The 16,452-nt window shown below is 51.9% G+C and overlaps 5 protein-coding genes across 5 annotated transcripts; 3 read left to right on the forward strand and 2 right to left on the reverse strand.

Moving 5' to 3' along the window:
* The first annotated feature begins 161 nt into the window (after positions 1-161).
* BO80DRAFT_422961 (cytochrome P450) lies at positions 162-2,173 on the forward strand. The gene is made up of 2 exons (XM_025718940.1): positions 162-878; positions 925-2,173. The coding sequence occupies exons 1-2, from the start codon at positions 483-485 to the stop codon at positions 2,068-2,070; spliced, it is 1,542 nt and encodes a 513-aa protein (XP_025577852.1). The 5' UTR covers positions 162-482; the 3' UTR covers positions 2,071-2,173.
* Positions 2,174-4,407: 2,234 nt separating this feature from the next.
* On the forward strand, positions 4,408-6,003 carry BO80DRAFT_453184 (S-adenosyl-L-methionine-dependent methyltransferase; the record flags this gene model as incomplete). The annotated part of the gene is made up of 2 exons (XM_025721987.1): positions 4,408-4,410; positions 5,107-6,003. The coding sequence occupies 2 exons, from the start codon at positions 4,408-4,410 to the stop codon at positions 6,001-6,003; spliced, it is 900 nt and encodes a 299-aa protein (XP_025577853.1).
* Positions 6,004-6,813: 810 nt separating this feature from the next.
* On the forward strand, positions 6,814-11,455 carry BO80DRAFT_462721 (MFS general substrate transporter; the record flags this gene model as incomplete). Its single annotated transcript, XM_025722535.1, has 8 exons — positions 6,814-7,026; positions 7,086-7,145; positions 7,201-7,268; positions 8,570-8,901; positions 8,963-9,083; positions 10,218-10,324; positions 10,395-10,978; positions 11,026-11,455. The coding sequence occupies exons 1-8, from the start codon at positions 6,866-6,868 to the stop codon at positions 11,453-11,455; spliced, it is 1,863 nt and encodes a 620-aa protein (XP_025577854.1). The 5' UTR covers positions 6,814-6,865.
* Positions 11,456-11,553: 98 nt separating this feature from the next.
* Positions 11,554-13,381, reverse strand: BO80DRAFT_442649 (fungal specific transcription factor domain-containing protein; the record flags this gene model as incomplete). Its single annotated transcript, XM_025721283.1, has 2 exons — positions 11,554-12,627; positions 12,689-13,381. 2 exons carry the CDS (start codon positions 13,379-13,381, stop codon positions 11,554-11,556), a joined length of 1,767 nt encoding a protein of 588 aa, XP_025577855.1.
* Positions 13,382-14,359: 978 nt separating this feature from the next.
* egl3 (putative extracellular endoglucanase/cellulase) lies at positions 14,360-16,207 on the reverse strand (the record flags this gene model as incomplete). The annotated part of the gene is made up of 5 exons (XM_025721284.1): positions 14,360-15,522; positions 15,573-15,670; positions 15,727-15,791; positions 15,849-16,057; positions 16,111-16,207. The coding sequence occupies 5 exons, from the start codon at positions 16,205-16,207 to the stop codon at positions 14,360-14,362; spliced, it is 1,632 nt and encodes a 543-aa protein (XP_025577856.1).
* Between the last annotated feature and the right edge of the window lie 245 nt (positions 16,208-16,452).

Raw genomic sequence — 16,452 nt, forward strand, 5'->3', positions numbered from 1 at the left:
CGGGTGGGATCCCCGTTGGAGGGAACAGTTGGTGTGGTGCTTAATACTCTAGAAGACGGCTTATGCAGGAGCGCCGGTAATAAATCCACCAGCCAGTCGGTAATACCGCGCCGGTCAGTGGCTTGAACAGGCAGGCGGCCGAACCCCACCGCTGGGCCGCTTCTTCCTTCGCGCCGGCCGCCTCCTCAATCCTCATCCAGTGGCTCCTCCGAACTTCACCAGCCAGACTAGGACTTCGCCGGTCACTCCCTCCCCAATGATACTCTGGTTCCGTCCCCGTGAAGGCTCATCCCAGATCCACCCCGACGACTAATCATCGACTGGCCCGAACGGTCGCTGTCCTAATGCCAGACACACGCGCAGTCGCCTCATCGCTGGTTCCGTCCTGCCTCGGTTGATTTTCACGCCACTATAAAGTGAATGACCTCCCGGCGCAGTTCAGCTCCTTGCTTGGCTCTCCTCCCACCTTCGATCGCGCCGCCATGTCGACCCTTCTTTTTGTCGCGACGGCCACCCCCGTCCTATACCTGGTTTGGGTGCTCCTGACGCGCTGGCAACATGCCCAGAATGCCCGTAAATGGAACTGCGGGGCTGTGCCCAGCTATCCCGGCGACCTGCTGGGTGTCAACACCCTCAAGGAGGCCCTGCAGCTCGACAAGGATCGGGAGCTGCCCATGCTCACCCGTCGCCGCATCGCCACTCTGTCTGCTCGCGAGAACCGCTACACCACCACCTTCCAGTTCCGCCAACTCGGGACCGATATCATCAGCACCTCCGAACCCAAGAACGTCCAGGCCCTCTTGGCCACCCAGTTCAAGGACTTTGAGCTGGGCCAGGTCCGCCGCAACTCTATGCACTGGCTGCTCGGCAGTGGCATCGTATGTCTGACTGATGTGATTGATGGTATAAGACTAACGAACGCAGTTCACTGCTGATGGCGACCATTGGTCTCGTTCCCGTGCTCTCCTCCGCCCCCAGTTCACCCGTGACCAGATCAGCGACCTGGATCTCGAGGAACGTCATGTGCAGCAGGCCATGAAGGCCATGCCGGTTGACGCCACGGGCTGGACCCCCGCCACCGACATCCAGACCATCTTCTTCCGTCTGACCATGGATACCGCCACCGAGTTCCTCTTCGGGGAGAGTGTTCAGAGCCAGGCTGCCGCCCTCAGCAACGGTGCCATTCCCCAGGACAACTTCCCCGCTCAGTTCGACCGTGGCCAATGGTATGCCGCTCAGCGCTCCCGCTTTGAGAAGCTCTACTGGATTGTCGACAACAAGGAAAGCCGTGCGATCAACCAGGCCGTTCACGCCTACGTCGACCGCTTCGTCAACGCTGCCCTGTCTTCTGACCCGGAGAAGAAGCCCGCCCACTACGTCTTCCTGCACGGTCTGGCCGAGGCCACTCGTGATCCTGTCGAGCTGCGGTCGCAGCTGCTCAATATCCTCCTGGCTGGTCGTGATACCACGGCGTCGCTGCTGAGTTGGTGTGTCCTGTTCTTGGCGCGCTACCCTGATGTGTTCACTGCCCTCCGCTCTACTATCCTGACCGAATTTGGCACCTACACCCAGCCCCACGACATCACCTTTGCCAACCTCAAGTCCTGCCGTCCCCTGCAGAACTTCCTGAATGAAGTCCTCCGTCTCTACCCCATCGTGCCCGGTAACCGCCGTACTGCTGTTCGCAACACTACCCTGCCGACCGGCGGTGGTCCCAGCGGCACGGAGCCCATCTACATCAAGAAGGGACAGTCCGTTTTCTACAGCACGTTCGTTATGCACCGTCGTCCCGACCTATGGGGCCCTGACGCGGACGAGTTCCGTCCCGACCGGTGGTCCGAGCGCAAGGTCGGCTGGGAGTATCTGCCTTTCAACGGTGGCCCGCGTATCTGCATCGGACAGCAGTTTGCTCTGACCGAGGCCGGCTACGTGCTGGTGCGTCTCCTACAGCGATTTGATCGCTTCGAGGGTGTTGGTCCGACGGCCCAAGGAGATGTCAAGATGGCGGTGAATCTGACGAATGCACCGGGCGATAACGTGACGGTGCGGTTACATGAGGATAGCCAGTAGGCTATTTATTCTGGGGCGGTTTGTTGGATACCCGTTGGGATGATTAGCGTGATTATAGATTGACATGATACTTTCTACCAATGAATTCTTAAGTGAGCCATCATCAATAATTGTATAACCCAGATACTACCTTTGCTCCCTAGCAAATAGCAGGGATATACCTCACCGCCTACCCAACAAGTATGAATAATGGGCAACTCAAGTACCAGAGCTAGCCCCCACCTCCCAGGACCACGAAAAACTAAACCCTCGGACAACACCGAAACCCAATCACATCACCCCCTCGGAATTAACCTGTCAGATGGAGCTACCAGTTCGTACTATCCAATTTAGCTTTGAATCCTTGCCAGCGCATTGGCCAAATGGTATTACGGATTCCGGTTCGGTTCCGGGTCCTTGGTTTGTGCGTTTGGGGTGTGTTTGGGGTGATGTAATGTATTTTTTTTTTCTGCTTTTACTTTTTGATGAGGGATGGGGTGGATTGATTCGTTGGATAATACCTCTTATATTATGATAGTAGAAATGGGAAATATATGCAGGGGAATAAGGTAAGCTAGACGCCACTTCATCATCGTGTTGACAGTTGATGTAAAACAGGATTGGGTTAGTTAGGGGATTGGGATTGGATTGTGGATCTCGGTGTCGCCGATGCATGGATGGATCTAGATGGGTAGATTGGTAGGTTGATGGGTTTGTGGCTGCAGCGCGGCGGGAGATCCGGCTGGTCCGAGCTGAGCATTCCATTCTTCATTCTTCATTCTTCATTTCCTTGATTATACTCCGTACTCCGTACTCCGGATCGTCGTTGGGGGTAATTGGTGTGTGTTGAGTTCGTATTACTGGATTATCTCCTTCTTTTCAGTTTCATATTTTTTTTTTTTCTTTTTCTGGTTGTAGGTCCAGATCTCGCCTCGTATTGATCTTCGGTAGATAGTAATCGGGCTAAATCCTGCCCATCGTAATGAGGGATGGTTTCTTGGCGGAAGATGCTCTGGATCGGTCGTTAAGGTGCGGATATGTGTGTCTTGAGTTCGTATTTGAACTTTATTAATACCAATGACATGGATTCTAGGGGCTGGTGTTGAGGGATAGTCTACTCTGTTGTAGCGTAGCATATTGTTATATTGGGAGGGTGTAGATAGTGAGAGAAATTGATGATGGGGATGGCTAGTTGTGGTGGTGGGTGGTGGGCACCAAGGTTTACACCAGGGATGGGTGGAGATGATGTGACAAGTGGTGGAGTTGGATCGGGAGAAAGTTTCCGGGCATTTGTGACTTGCAGAGATGAGTACTGAGGGGGGATAAGAGTAGATGTTGGTGATAGCTGGATTGATTACTGAGATTCAGAGAGTTGATGTAAGAGCGGTAGATGTATAGGAGTCTGAGGGATTCGCTGTGTGTTGATAAGGTAGAGAGCTTGGAGCAGGCATGTCACCTGACTATATCTGTGTGCTTTTTGTCTTGCCGGCTTTCTGAATGCGGTGCCTCTTAAGTGGCTTAGCAGATGTCTGCGGTGATTCTACAGTACTTTTAGCGTCATCCAGAGACTATATCTAATTTTTGATACGCCGATGGCCTTGCGGTACCTTTCTAAGCTCTTCTCGATGCGAAGCGCAGCACTAGTGACGTGGCCCTGGTTAGGCCATATCTAGCCAACATACAATTCTCTCATTCAAGCTTCACTGTTTGCATTCGCGTCTGGCTTAATCAACGTGTGAGCACTCCCGTCAGTGAGTCTTTGCTCCCGTGACTCCCATGCTATCAAATCAACCCCGCACATCTCAGCTTTACCCCGCCTACATCAATACAGATGATCTCTCCATCGAACACACATCGACATCAGCTATTTGGCTTACAGGCATTCGAACTCCTCAGATTATTAATTCTATGACCACACACAGTATCAGGATTAAGCACAGCATATACGCAGGTACCCTCTGCTGCAGGCAACCAATCCAGCTCAGTCCGATGCTTATAATTCAGTCATTGGGGGATATTCTTAGATAACGTGCTGACGTGCATTACTACTAGTCACCGTGCTCACCCCCGCTGCATATTGCTCCGATCGTGTCTTACTCATATCTCTAATCTTCCCTGTGGGCCGATCACACTTACGTCTTCATTCATCGGAAAATCTTCAATATCCATTGCACATTGTCTTCTCATCGTGTCTGCCTTTCACACAGCCCGACAACGTCGCGAGGGAAGTTCTTGAGAGTTCGTGGATGATGAGGTGAATTGTGGGCAACACTGATGCTAAGGGGATAAGATGGGTACAAGAAGTCGTGAAAGGAATCGCATCAGTGAGCCCTGGAATGGAAGATCCTTTCTGTCACAATGGTCAGGAGGATATCTCCCACAGGTTCATAACCATTCTGCCCGATTGATTTGATATGATTGTGACGTGAAAGGCATACTATGACCTGGACACTGCGTCAAGTCGGACGAATTCGGTGGTCCGACGTTGCTTCAATAAGACAAGGCTTGATCCTCTCTGTCGATACAACAGTCCAAGAGACATCAGCAGCGTGGGTAATTACCGTGGCGGAATGGAAGGATCGCGGTGTCCTGTTGTGCAGACAAGGCTGGTAAGTATTCAGAGTTCAGTCTGTATAGCATAACACCCTCGCTCCGGCCGATATTATCCAGGACTTAGTACTATATTAGTCCACTACCATAGGTGATCGACCAATCCTACTTGGCAGTCGATCAATCCACCACGAACATTCCATGCTGTACCCAGCATAAAGCGAGGACCGGAGTCATCGCATAATATCAGCTATCTTAATCAATAAGCAGACCTGATCGGAGTATAACGTATGAGCGCTGCTCGCCTTAACGATGATATCCATTGGAGGAGGCTGACCAGACCAATCATGTTCCCGCCGAGGATCGGCACTTCCATGAGACATCATACTCATGATCCTTCGTTGTCCTTCACCTCAACACCACACGTAGAAAATATATAAATACTCCCATCCACAGACCGCTCCCTAGTCAAACTACTCATCACCATCAAATCTACTCCCTTCCAAGTTCCATCCATCTCTAGCACTACACCCACCTATGCTCCACCATCCCCGCTTCCCATCCCTCATCACCCGCCTCACCACCACCACCACAACCAAAAAAATGACCACCTGGTCCCCAACCCAATACCTCAAATTCGCCTCGGAGCGAAACACCCCCGCCCAAGACCTCCTCAACCACATCCCCTCCCATTCCCCCACCACAATCATCGACCTAGGCTGCGGCCCCGGCAACTCCACCGCCATCCTCGCAACCCGGTACCCAACGGCCAACATCACCGGGATCGATTCCTCGCCCGACATGATCAAACAAGCCAAAACCACCACTCTCAACACAGCTGAGAACATCACCTTCACCCTCGGCTCCGTGGAATCCTACACCCCGGACCCCTCCACCCCAGTGGACATCTACTTCTCCAACGCAGTCCTCCAATGGCTTCCGCGCGGTGAACGCCTCCAAGTCATCAAACGACTAGTATCTACACAACCATCCGGAGGGATATTCGCGTTCCAAATGCCCGATACACTCTCCGAGCCATCGCACGTGCTCATGCGGGAAGTTGCAGCCTCTGGGCCATGGAAGGAGAAATTAAGCGATGTAGGGAGGGAAGAGGTGGAAAGTCCGGAGGAGATTTATGATGTGTTGGTGGAGGGCGGTGGGGTGGAGGTGAAGGTGTGGAGGACGGTGTATTATCATGCGTTGAGGGGGCATGGGGAGATTGTGGAGTGGGTGAGGGGGACGGGGTTGAGGCCGTATTTGGATCGGTTGGGGGGGGATGAGGAGGGGGAGTTTTTGAGGGTTTATGAGGAGGGTTTAAGGGGGGAGAGGGGGTATCAGAGGAGGGCAGATGGGGGGGTGTTGTTGAGGTATCCGAGGGTTTTTGGGGTCGTGGTGAAGAAGTGATTTTTTTTGGTGAGATATTTTCTTGATCTTGGATGTTGGATGTTGAGGTTAGGTATGTGGTTTGATTATTAGGATGTGAGTTATGGAGGATTGTTTTGTAGTGGATGGATGTATGTTGAGGGTAGAAGGGCGTGTTACACTATGCGAGGGTGATAGGATGCTAGTTGGACGGTGTAGTCGGTTAAGGATCAACGATGTACATGGTTGCGTGAATAACTAGAGGTATCTAGCATGCTCTGCTGAAGAATGATTGTTTTATCCAAAGAGAGGTCATGATTATCCCGCATGCTGTTCCTCGTGCATAGTGGTTGTGAAGTACGGACGGTCTGCAGGGATGCAAAGTGGATCAAACCCTAGTTATGGAGACCGTGATGTCTCTCCTTTACAGAGTTATGCATGTGGACGTGGAATTGAAAGAGAGCAGTAGTATCCTTTATAATATTATCAACTAGCTAGTCTATCTAGAAAAGTAGCATCCAATGTGAACCTCAGCCTGAGTATTCATTAATCCTGTTGTAATCATAACAGCCATAAGACAGGATAAACATCAACTGAATACGCGCCTACATTCCCTAACCTACCTTAATCCCAACGCGGGGTCATCGAATCAAGGGGCCATCTCTCCCAAACATCCAAAATGTTTCAACCAAGGCAGGAATTAGTTCCACTGCCGATCCACAGTCCCACTCTGCACCCCGGCATGCATCATGCCGACGCCTCTTCTTATCCCTACCTCTATCCTACCCCTTCTACACCCTTCAACCAACTATAAAACCCCCATCCTCACACCCACATCCTCCTCATCATCAACGACAACAATAATCCGACAACCAACTCATCGACACTCCTTTCAAATTTCACAATGCAATTCGCCAAGTTCCTTTCCCTGGCCATCGTGGCCATCGTTCCCGCTTTGGCCGCGACTGACGCTGCCCTCGAAAACACCGAGGCCTCCCTCTACCCGCTTGAATTCTACCACGGCGCTCCTACCTGGAGTAACGGTGATGGCTCTTGCTTCTCCTCGTGAGTGCCACCACCCTCTATCTATTTCTTGAAGCCAAACTCTAATAAATGATGAATAGTTCCTCGGGTGTCATCCACTCCGTCAAGCTCGTCCACGGCCTGACTTGCAACTTGTACTTGTACGTACCCAATCCCCACTTCATCCATCTACAAGGACTAGGCTGATAAAAACAGCAAACCCGACTGCAACGGCGACCCCTTCCCTCTCAAGGGCGATACTCCCTCCGTCTTGCACGAGCACGGTACCCCTGCTTTCAGTGCCCGCTGCCGCAAGTAGATGTGAAGTGCAGTGGGGGAGTGGCTTGGTGTTCCAAGCGTGATATTTAGTATACATGCATGCTGTTCAATGTTCGGCGGCGCAGGTCTATGGACTGGTCGGTGGATAGTACTAATTATTATTAGTTAATAGAACTTGCGGATTGCATTGTATAATTTCTTGGTGAAGATGACTAGTTCGTAGAGAATTGTTTTGCATACTTCTGGGCTTGGAAGTTGATCGGTATGGGTGGTTTGTAGATTATGATTCGGATTGGGGTAGCTTGTCTTGGTATATTTATTCTATATTATTATATTCTTGTAGAATGTTGCATTAAGCTATCGATGAGTGTCGTGGATTTGATGACCTAGTCGCTCTTATGTTGTAGCAATCTATATATTCCTTATTCAGCCCATTCTAATTGATTGAGACTACTCGGCTTTTTGGTTAATTGATACTGCTAAACTACCTGACAGTCCAATAACGGGCTAGAAAGCATAATGATCGAAGAAAAATACTGAACGTTGTAATGTGGAGTTTTCCCTGGTGAAATATATAGTACTACCAGCGGAATATATATCCGCACTTAAATGAACCATATGGTAACACTACATACAAAACAGTTCAGAGCATCCCTTGAGCGTTAGATATCGATAGAGTAATTTCTTTTCTTACAAAGGTCTATGCTAGCAACCGTCCTTCTCATATTTATATGGTGTCAATTCACTGCATATACTATGTACTGTATGGATCGGACCGCTGCAAAGGCATAATCCCGAGCCAGCAAGGGTAGCTGCGCTATGCATGCATAATCTAGGACTCGTACTCTCAAGGGAAATTAATATCTTCAGGAGTTCAAAGGGCAGAATGTGAGTATGCCTGAACAGTTAGAGAGGAGTGCAGGGATAAAACCGCGAGACATGCACGATCACATGACTGCAGGTTCATCCCCCCCTTCCTCGGATATCCTCAATATGCTCCATTTAGCAAGGTCATACCTCTAGTCAAGTAAGTAGACCTGGTGATTCAGGCTTGTATGTCCAATGCACTCGCCCTACAGCCGGTCTCACGTCATCTTGTCTCAGCCTTGCAGCTAACATTCAATCCCCGCACTCTGCCTCTACCTCTCCCCGTTCCTCTCCCTCCACGCTTCCGGCCGCACCACCGGAACAGTCATCCAAGCCGGTCACAGCACCACCGACATCGTATCCATCCAGAACGGCCTTCCCATCTTCGACAAGTGGCGTCGAGCCCACGCCGCGGGTTCTTTACTAACCGAATATCTAGCCCTGAAGCTACGGAACCGTGGCTACGACCTCTACACCACTCTCGACATCGAGCACGTCCGCCACATCAAGGAGAAATACTGCTACGTATCGCCGGACTATGAGTCCGATGCCATGACATGTAAATCAGCACCGGCAGCCTACGAACGCTCATACACCCTACCTGACGGACAGAATGTAACCATCGGATCAGAGCGCTTCGAGACCGGTGAAGCGTTTTTCGACCCCTGCTTGATAGGGTTGGACACTGCACCTTTAAGATCACATGTGCGGCATGCCATTACAAATGATGATAAGGATCTTGAGAACATTCTAAGCTGGAATATCGTACTGGTAAGTCACCACCACCACCCCCAAACAACGTAAAACCAAATCGAGACTGAGACTGAATCAGGCCGGCGGCACCGCCCTTCTTCCCGGGCTGGCTACGGCCTTCCAAAAAAACAGGTGGATGAAGGCACTGGGAATCATAAAGGGGTTCCGGTTGAAGGTTTCACGCCGCCAAACCCGCATCTGTTGGCTTGGGTGGGGGGGGGGGGTCCGATGATGGCGGAGCATTCTTCGTTCAAGAAGCGGTGGGTTACCCGGGAGGAGTATGAGGAGTTTGGGCTTTCGATTGTCGAGCAGAAGAGTTTATAATGCCTGCCTGATACTTGGACTGTCAAATCTTTTTGAAGCGTAGTCAGTTTAGTGTATATGCGCATTAACCATAATACCTTCTCATACGGAGCCTGATGAACCAAGACACGAATATTTCAGGACCGTCAGCCTAAAACATAACATCCAACTCGACCCTGACATTCAATACCAAGTACCTCGTCTCAGAAAAAAAAAAAAAAAAAAAAAAAAAAAAATTAACAATACCAATAAAAATGATCTCTCTTCTAGTAAATAACGTACATACAAAACCAGCACACTAAGTTCTGAACCAATACCACCACACCATCCAACCACTCTCATTCACAACGAACACCAAAACCACCAATACCAATCATAAAACAATTATACACATCAATTTCCTACACATTTACATAACCCTCCCCAAACCACTGCACTCAAAGTAAACCCCCGAGCATAAGCACTAGGCCACTCTCTCATCCCGAGCACCGAACCGGAGCGGCCATTCATCAACGTCCGCGCCGCGAACCCTATCCTACTCACACTCTCTGGGTTAAGATAGAAGACACACCCCCTCTATGTAAATCCAAATATAAAATCCATTGCATTCTCTCCCCAAAAATCAGACCTTCTATACAGAGTACTTTTACCCAGAAAAAGAACCCCTATATATCAACAAAATGTCCAAAGAAGAAGACATCTACCCCCTCCAAGACCGAACTCATACACTCAACCATTCATTCAACGACAATGAGATTGATACATCTCAACAAACCCTCCGCCTACCAGACCCAAATGGCGTCGAGAAAAACACTCCATCTCAATCGCCATGGGCATTGGATCCACCCCCCGATGGTGGCCTCGCTGCTTGGTCCGTCGTGCTGGGCGCGTGGTGTGCCTTGTTTTGTAGTTTTGGGTGGATTAATAGTATTCTTCCCTCCCCTTACTTTCTTTCTTTTTGTTGGGTTGGGGGATTTTGGGGGGGGGGGTAGTTATGGTTGTGGTTGGTAGGTACTAATGGATGTATACAGGCATCGGGACATTTCAAACGTATTACGAAACAACCTTGTTAAAGGACTACTCGACCAGTACCATCGCGTGGATTCCATCCCTGGAAGTATTTTTCATGTTCTTCATGGTATCCCCCCTCTCCCTCCTTTCCCTTTTTCGTGTATCCATGTGATTGATGAGGGTAATGCTACCCGCAGGGCCCTATCGTCGGAACACTAAGCGACATGCTCGGCGCCCGGGTCGTCATCATCGCCGGCTCAATTCTCCATGTCTTCGGACTCATGATGGCCTCTATTTCCACGGAATACTACCAAATTCTCCTCTCGCAAGGCGTCTGCAGTGCCATGGGCCTCTGTGCAATCTTCCAACCCTCCATGAGTTCCATCCCTAGCTGGTTCGACAAAAAGCGCGGCGCGGCGTATGGCATTGTTGCCTCTGGGTCGAGTGTCGGGGGCATTATCTTCCCGATCATGGTGAGTCGGTTGATTGAGCGGGTCGGGTATGGCTGGGCGATGCGGATTGCGGCGTTTGTGATTCTGGGCTTGTTGGTGGTGACGTGTGTGACTGTGCGGAGCAGGACAGGGCCGGTGAGGCAGCAGATGGAGAAGGAGGCGTTGATGAGGCCGTATCGGGATGGGAGGATGAGGGTTTTGGTGGCCGGGTTTGTGTTGTTGACTTTTGGGGTGTTTATTCCCGTGGATTTTTTGGAGACGGCCGCTTTGGCGGATGGGATGGGGGAGTCGTTGGCGCAGTATTTGTTGGCGATGCTGAATGCTGGGGGGTGAGTTTTTTCTTGTTCTGGTTTGAAGGTATATGCTGATGAGATAGTCTGGTTGGTCGGATGGGGGCTGGTGCGTTCTCGGATCAAGTTGGGCCGTATAATATCTTCGTGGTGGTGTGTACGATCACGGGGATTTTGGTCCTCGCGCTTTGGATCCCCGCGACGACTGATGCTGGGAGTATCGTCTTTGGGATTCTCTTTGGCATTACCTCCGGTGCTTATTTCTCCTTGTCGGCGGCGCTGGTGGCGAAGATTGCGCCGCTTCGGGAGATTGGCTACTGGACTGGAGTGCTCTTCTTGTTTGCGTCTATTGGAGGTTTGACCACCAGTCCCATAGCGGGCGCGATTCTGCAGCATGACCATGGCTCGTTCGTTGGGATGAAGGTCTATTCGGGCGTCTTTTTGCTGGCAGGGAGTGTGCTGGTCCTGATGACGCGCATTCGTCAGACGGGATGGGTAGTGAGGGTGAAGTGTTGACTGGTCATCTTTCATGATTCCTTACTCTGTAGACCTTTATCCATTTCATTAGCACGATATCATTAGCTCGTATCTAGAATGATAAAATACATGCAAGCTCACATTTGGCAATTCGCTACAGGCGAGGGGATTAGATCGACACTCTGCACCAACGCCGTCCAATCTGGAAACCCCATCATGCCCATATCCCAGTTCACAAAGTCGAAAAATGACTCTGTCGGCGCCTCCGCTTCTTCCGCACCGGTTGGCGGAGACTCTGGCTGTGCCACCTGCTCTGAATCCCCCTGTGTATGTTGAATCTGCAATGCTTTCTCTCGCAGCCGAGTGATGATCGCCCACTTGGGCCCTGGATCGGGCCACGACGGATCCTTGGTCATCTCAAAAACCCGGTTGACTTCTAACCATGCGCGCTCAATGTGCAATCCTATCGGATACACACAGAGGTGCCAGAGGATGTATGTGAGGATGAAGTACGGCATGTACGTTGAGGTGAGCCAGCGATACCCGCGCAGCAGCTCATCAGTAAACAACTGGTTCGTCCGTTCCAGCGCCTGGCAGGCGACATCTAAGGCCTTGGCTTGCAGTTCGAGGCGCTCGGCGACTGGCGTAGTCCTACTCTGGGCCTGAAGTGCTCTTTGGTGCACGTACATTTCCATTTTGACCACTAGAATCTCCCCCAGCAGCATTCCGTGCCGCTGGATGGGGATATTAGGGTCGCCGTGTTGCAGGTAGGCATTGTAAATGTGGTCCTTCACTTCCTGGACGATTTCAGCGGGACGCTTCCCAGGGGCATTCCCCGTCAATGCACTGTGCAACTCCAGCCGCTTTTGGTTGGCTATGGTCGTGATCAGAGACATGGTCATCTCAGTCCAACAGGATTGGGACTCTGGCGGCACCGTCGCGCTGGCAGGCAGGCGCTGGTCGTCGATATTTGCAGGGAATTCGGTGTCGCAGAATTCCCCTTTACCAGTCATCCCGACCCCATGGTCCTCCACCGCGCGACTGTCAGCACTGCACAAGTGCCACCACAGTCGCCGGCGTAGCTCACACTCCAGTGGCGTCAGTTTGAACTGTTTTCCGTCCCGGTGGAGTCCGATAGACTGTGCTGCCCGAATAACCAGCCCTCGCAGTACCCACCCAGAGCGTCCTGGGTTGTAATAACGCACGCACATCTAGAATCTCGTGATGTGAATTTAAATCCAGCTTCACCTAGGACAGGGACCGAGTGCTTACCTGATAGATAGCCATCGCTTGTAAGGATGTCAGCGTTGGGCAGTCCATAAAGTCAGAGTGATAGAGAGCAATCTCCAGTCCCCGCTGGTATTGACAGGCCTCTAGAAGTTTCTTCTCATTCGTTGGGTCCTCAGCCAGCATGCTCGTGCTGGCAGCAAAGTAGATGGCGTAAAGCAGGGCCAGCAGATCAGGGGGCGCGTCCCGGGGCCGGTTGATAGCCGCGAATATGCGAGGCTGCGTCGAGGGAACGTGAAGTAGCTTGATCACCGGGTCGATGTGGTTCAAGAAAGTTTGCCACAGCTGTGTCGCATGCCACTGATGCGGATGCAAGGTAAAAAGATCGGTTTTATCTGGGTAGCGAGTGAGAAGGAGACCTTCCACTTTGAGAGCGGGTGGTCGCCTGAAGGTACTGGCATCACTCCTCGGCGTGTCAATCGCAGACTGAAGCTCCTTTTCATTTTCCAGGACCCGAGACAAAAGTTGTTCATTGATATACCGGCCATCCTCGACTAGGAGACCGCCGTGAGCAGGCTGATCGATTGTTTCTGTCGTGGAAAATTCATCACTGGAAGGGCTCTGCGCAACGGGCCCAGGCGTATGGATTCTATTTGCCGCTGCGCTATGGACATGAGCCAGCGCTCGATTTCCGGACAGAGCCGCGATTGAGCGCTCCAGCGATTCCAGTTTGGCCATGACATCAGTGTAAGATACCTTTGAAGCCCGGCGCTTGACACGATTCGGACCAGGATACTGACAGGAAGTATTTGCTCGTATGCATGACCCACATGGAGAGCCTTTATCGCAACGGACCTTGCGCTGGTGGCAGCGCAGGCAGGACCGTTCGACATTATAGCGACCTGGGCGATCCATCGATTCTCTGCTGCTGTGAGCTTATTGCCTCGAGAAATAGCGAGCCTACATTCTATGCAAGGCTTTGATCTGATGAAGAGGCAATACAGCGACTGGAATCCTCAGATGGTTGAGAGGCACAGGATCATGGAGGCGGCCGTTGGTGAACGCCCGAGCCGCCGACCGTTGCTGAGTCAGCTTATGCCTCAGGCATAAAGTAGCATGACAGATCTTCCCAACGTCCTTTCTTCCTGCCATCGATAAGACAAGATACTATAGTAAAACTAGCATACACTTGCTAGAGATTAGTGTCATTCATTTAACCCCGAGAAGACACCACGGCAAACGTGTATCTTCGTGCAGACGGACATGTCCACCAGCAACCCGTGTCAACCCCATTAGTAAAGGCATATCTCATGAGACTCTTCTGAAACTGCAGGCTTTTCAAGCGAATCCTGCAGTTTCTTTAACCTATCACATCTGCCATGAACTAGGCCGTGCCGACGTGCCGTTGATCGTCGTCGGATATGTCTCAGTCACTGTTTCAGTCCCCACCAGCCGATCGCCCTGGACGGGATCCACCGAGTATATTGCTTCGTAATGCCGTGCTACATTCTCGGGATTAGAGCGTGGGGCCGGGATAGGGGGTGGGTGAGAAACAGTCAGGAATATCAGGAATATCATGAATATCAAGTCTACAGACATGCCATGTGAAAGCACAGGACCTCGGGTCGCTTTTATTTAAATCAGTATAGTATATACACGAATGTGAATCAGCTTCTCCCACTCTCCATAGCACAATTAGACAACTTCAGGAACCCCTTACTCAGCGACACACTGGTAGTACCAGTCGTTCTGGACAACGCACTTGTAGGGGCTCGCGCAGACGGTAGGACCAGTCCAGTTGATACCACCGCACTGGTAGTACTGCTTCACAAGACCGGCAGAGTTGGTGGCCTCAGCACCCTGGGGGTCGCTGACACCAACGACACCGCTGCTGCTAGCAACAGCGCTGGAGGCGCTGGAAACAAAGGTCGAGACCTTGCTGGGAGCAACGGCGGGAGTGGTAGCGGCAATAGCAACAGTGGTAGGAGCAGCAACAGTGGTAGCGACCACAACAGAGCTGGTGGAGACAACAGCGGTGGTAGGAACGGCAGCAGGGGTGGTGGCAGCAACAGCAGAGGTAGTGGCATCGGCAGCGCTGGAGGCGGCGCTAGAGGTGGCACCGGACAGCTTGCAAGGGCCAACGGACTTGGACTTGCGGGCGCTGGTCGAGCTGGAAACGCTGGTGGCGCTGGACTGAGCGGAAGAGGTGGCCTCGTGAACCTGAACGGCGGGAGTGGTGGTGATAGCAGCGGCGGCGGTGGTGGAAACAGCCGAGGTGGCAGCCGAGGTGGCAGAGGAGGTAGCAGCGGCAACGGAGACCGAGGCAGAGCTGGAGGAAGAAGCATCACCGCTGGGGAAGTACTTCTCGAGGATGGGCAGGTAGGTCGAGTAAGCGGTACCATCGGTAGGCTCCAGACTGTACATGTAGGTTCCCCACCAGGGGCCGGCAGACCACCAGGAAGCACCAACCCAGACGTCGGAGTTCTCGGACATGTACTCGAGCATGCCCTCAACAGCCTCCTCACAAACAGAGTTGACACCACCGGCGAATTCACCGATGATACCCTGCTTGTTGTTGGACTTGAGCCAGGCGGTGGCCTTCTCAAGACGCTCCTGGCCGATCGTGGAGCTCACACAGGTCTCGGAGGTACCGGAGCTGTCGGAGTCGAGGTACTGGTGCATCTCGTAGATGATCTTGTCCTCAGTGTCGGTCAGAGTGGACAGGTCATCGTTGTAGGTAGTCCAGTCCCAGGCACCGGTGTAGGCGTTACCCTCGACGAAGATGTACTGAGTGGTGGCACCAGCAGCACGGATACCGTTGATGGCAGCCTGGTTCAGGTCCAGAACAAGGGACTGCTCCATGTCGTGGTACTCGTTGTCTGTTTCTATTAGAAGTAATCACGGGAATGAGGCAGGAAGTGGCACATACTGGTGTCGAAGATGACCTTGTCGTTGGAGGCGAACTCGGTGGCAACGTTCTTCCACCAGGTCTGGAAGTCGGAGGTGGAGGTGATGATGCTTCCATCACTGCAGGTTGTTAGCCATGCTATGCCATGTATCGCTGTCAGGCGATTTGCACGTACAATCTTCCGTAGTTGTGGGGGTCAAGGACGGCGTAGGCTCCGCTGTTGGTAACGTATTCAACGGTCTGCATGGATTAGTCTTTGGAAGATTTCACATTTCACCAGCACGGGCAGCAACATACCGACTTCAGGTCCGACAGGTAAGTCGAAGCGAAAGAGCCGGTGATACCGTTGGGGGTCAGACGCTCCATGAGGAAGGGGATACGGAAGATGTTCATGCCCTTGTTTCTCAGGATCTCGATCTTGGAGGTATCGGGCCAGGTGTAGTCGGTTCCCAGGGTGCCGGGGAGGGCAGAGCCGAACTCAGCACCAGACTCGCTGGTACCAACCCCTAGTGCTGTTAGAGAGAACGGCCAAGTTCAAGACAGCCATCACATCACGTACACTTGAAGCCAGAGTCACGCTTCTTCATCTCGCGCTTGGGGAGAGCGGCCACCAGGCCGGCGGCAGAGGCCGCGACGATCAAGTTGCTGATTCTCATTTTGAAAAGAATGGACGTCGAACTGGTCGATCAAAGGAATGAATGACGAAAGGTGGGAAGGAAGGAGTGAAAGTGAACGATAGAAGACAAGTAATGAATGTCAAGAGCCAGTCTTGAATCTGATGTGCCAAGCAGGAGCAACGAACGACTCGGACACCCCATACTTATAATCGATCGCTCGGGCAGAAGCAATCCTCCCCTAAGTGACTATCATTTCAACGGTCCCACAGCTTAATCTCAGCAGA

This window comes from Aspergillus ibericus (genome assembly GCF_003184845.1).
Source record: "Aspergillus ibericus CBS 121593 unplaced genomic scaffold BO80scaffold_9, whole genome shotgun sequence".
NCBI lineage: Eukaryota > Fungi > Ascomycota > Eurotiomycetes > Eurotiales > Aspergillaceae > Aspergillus > Aspergillus ibericus.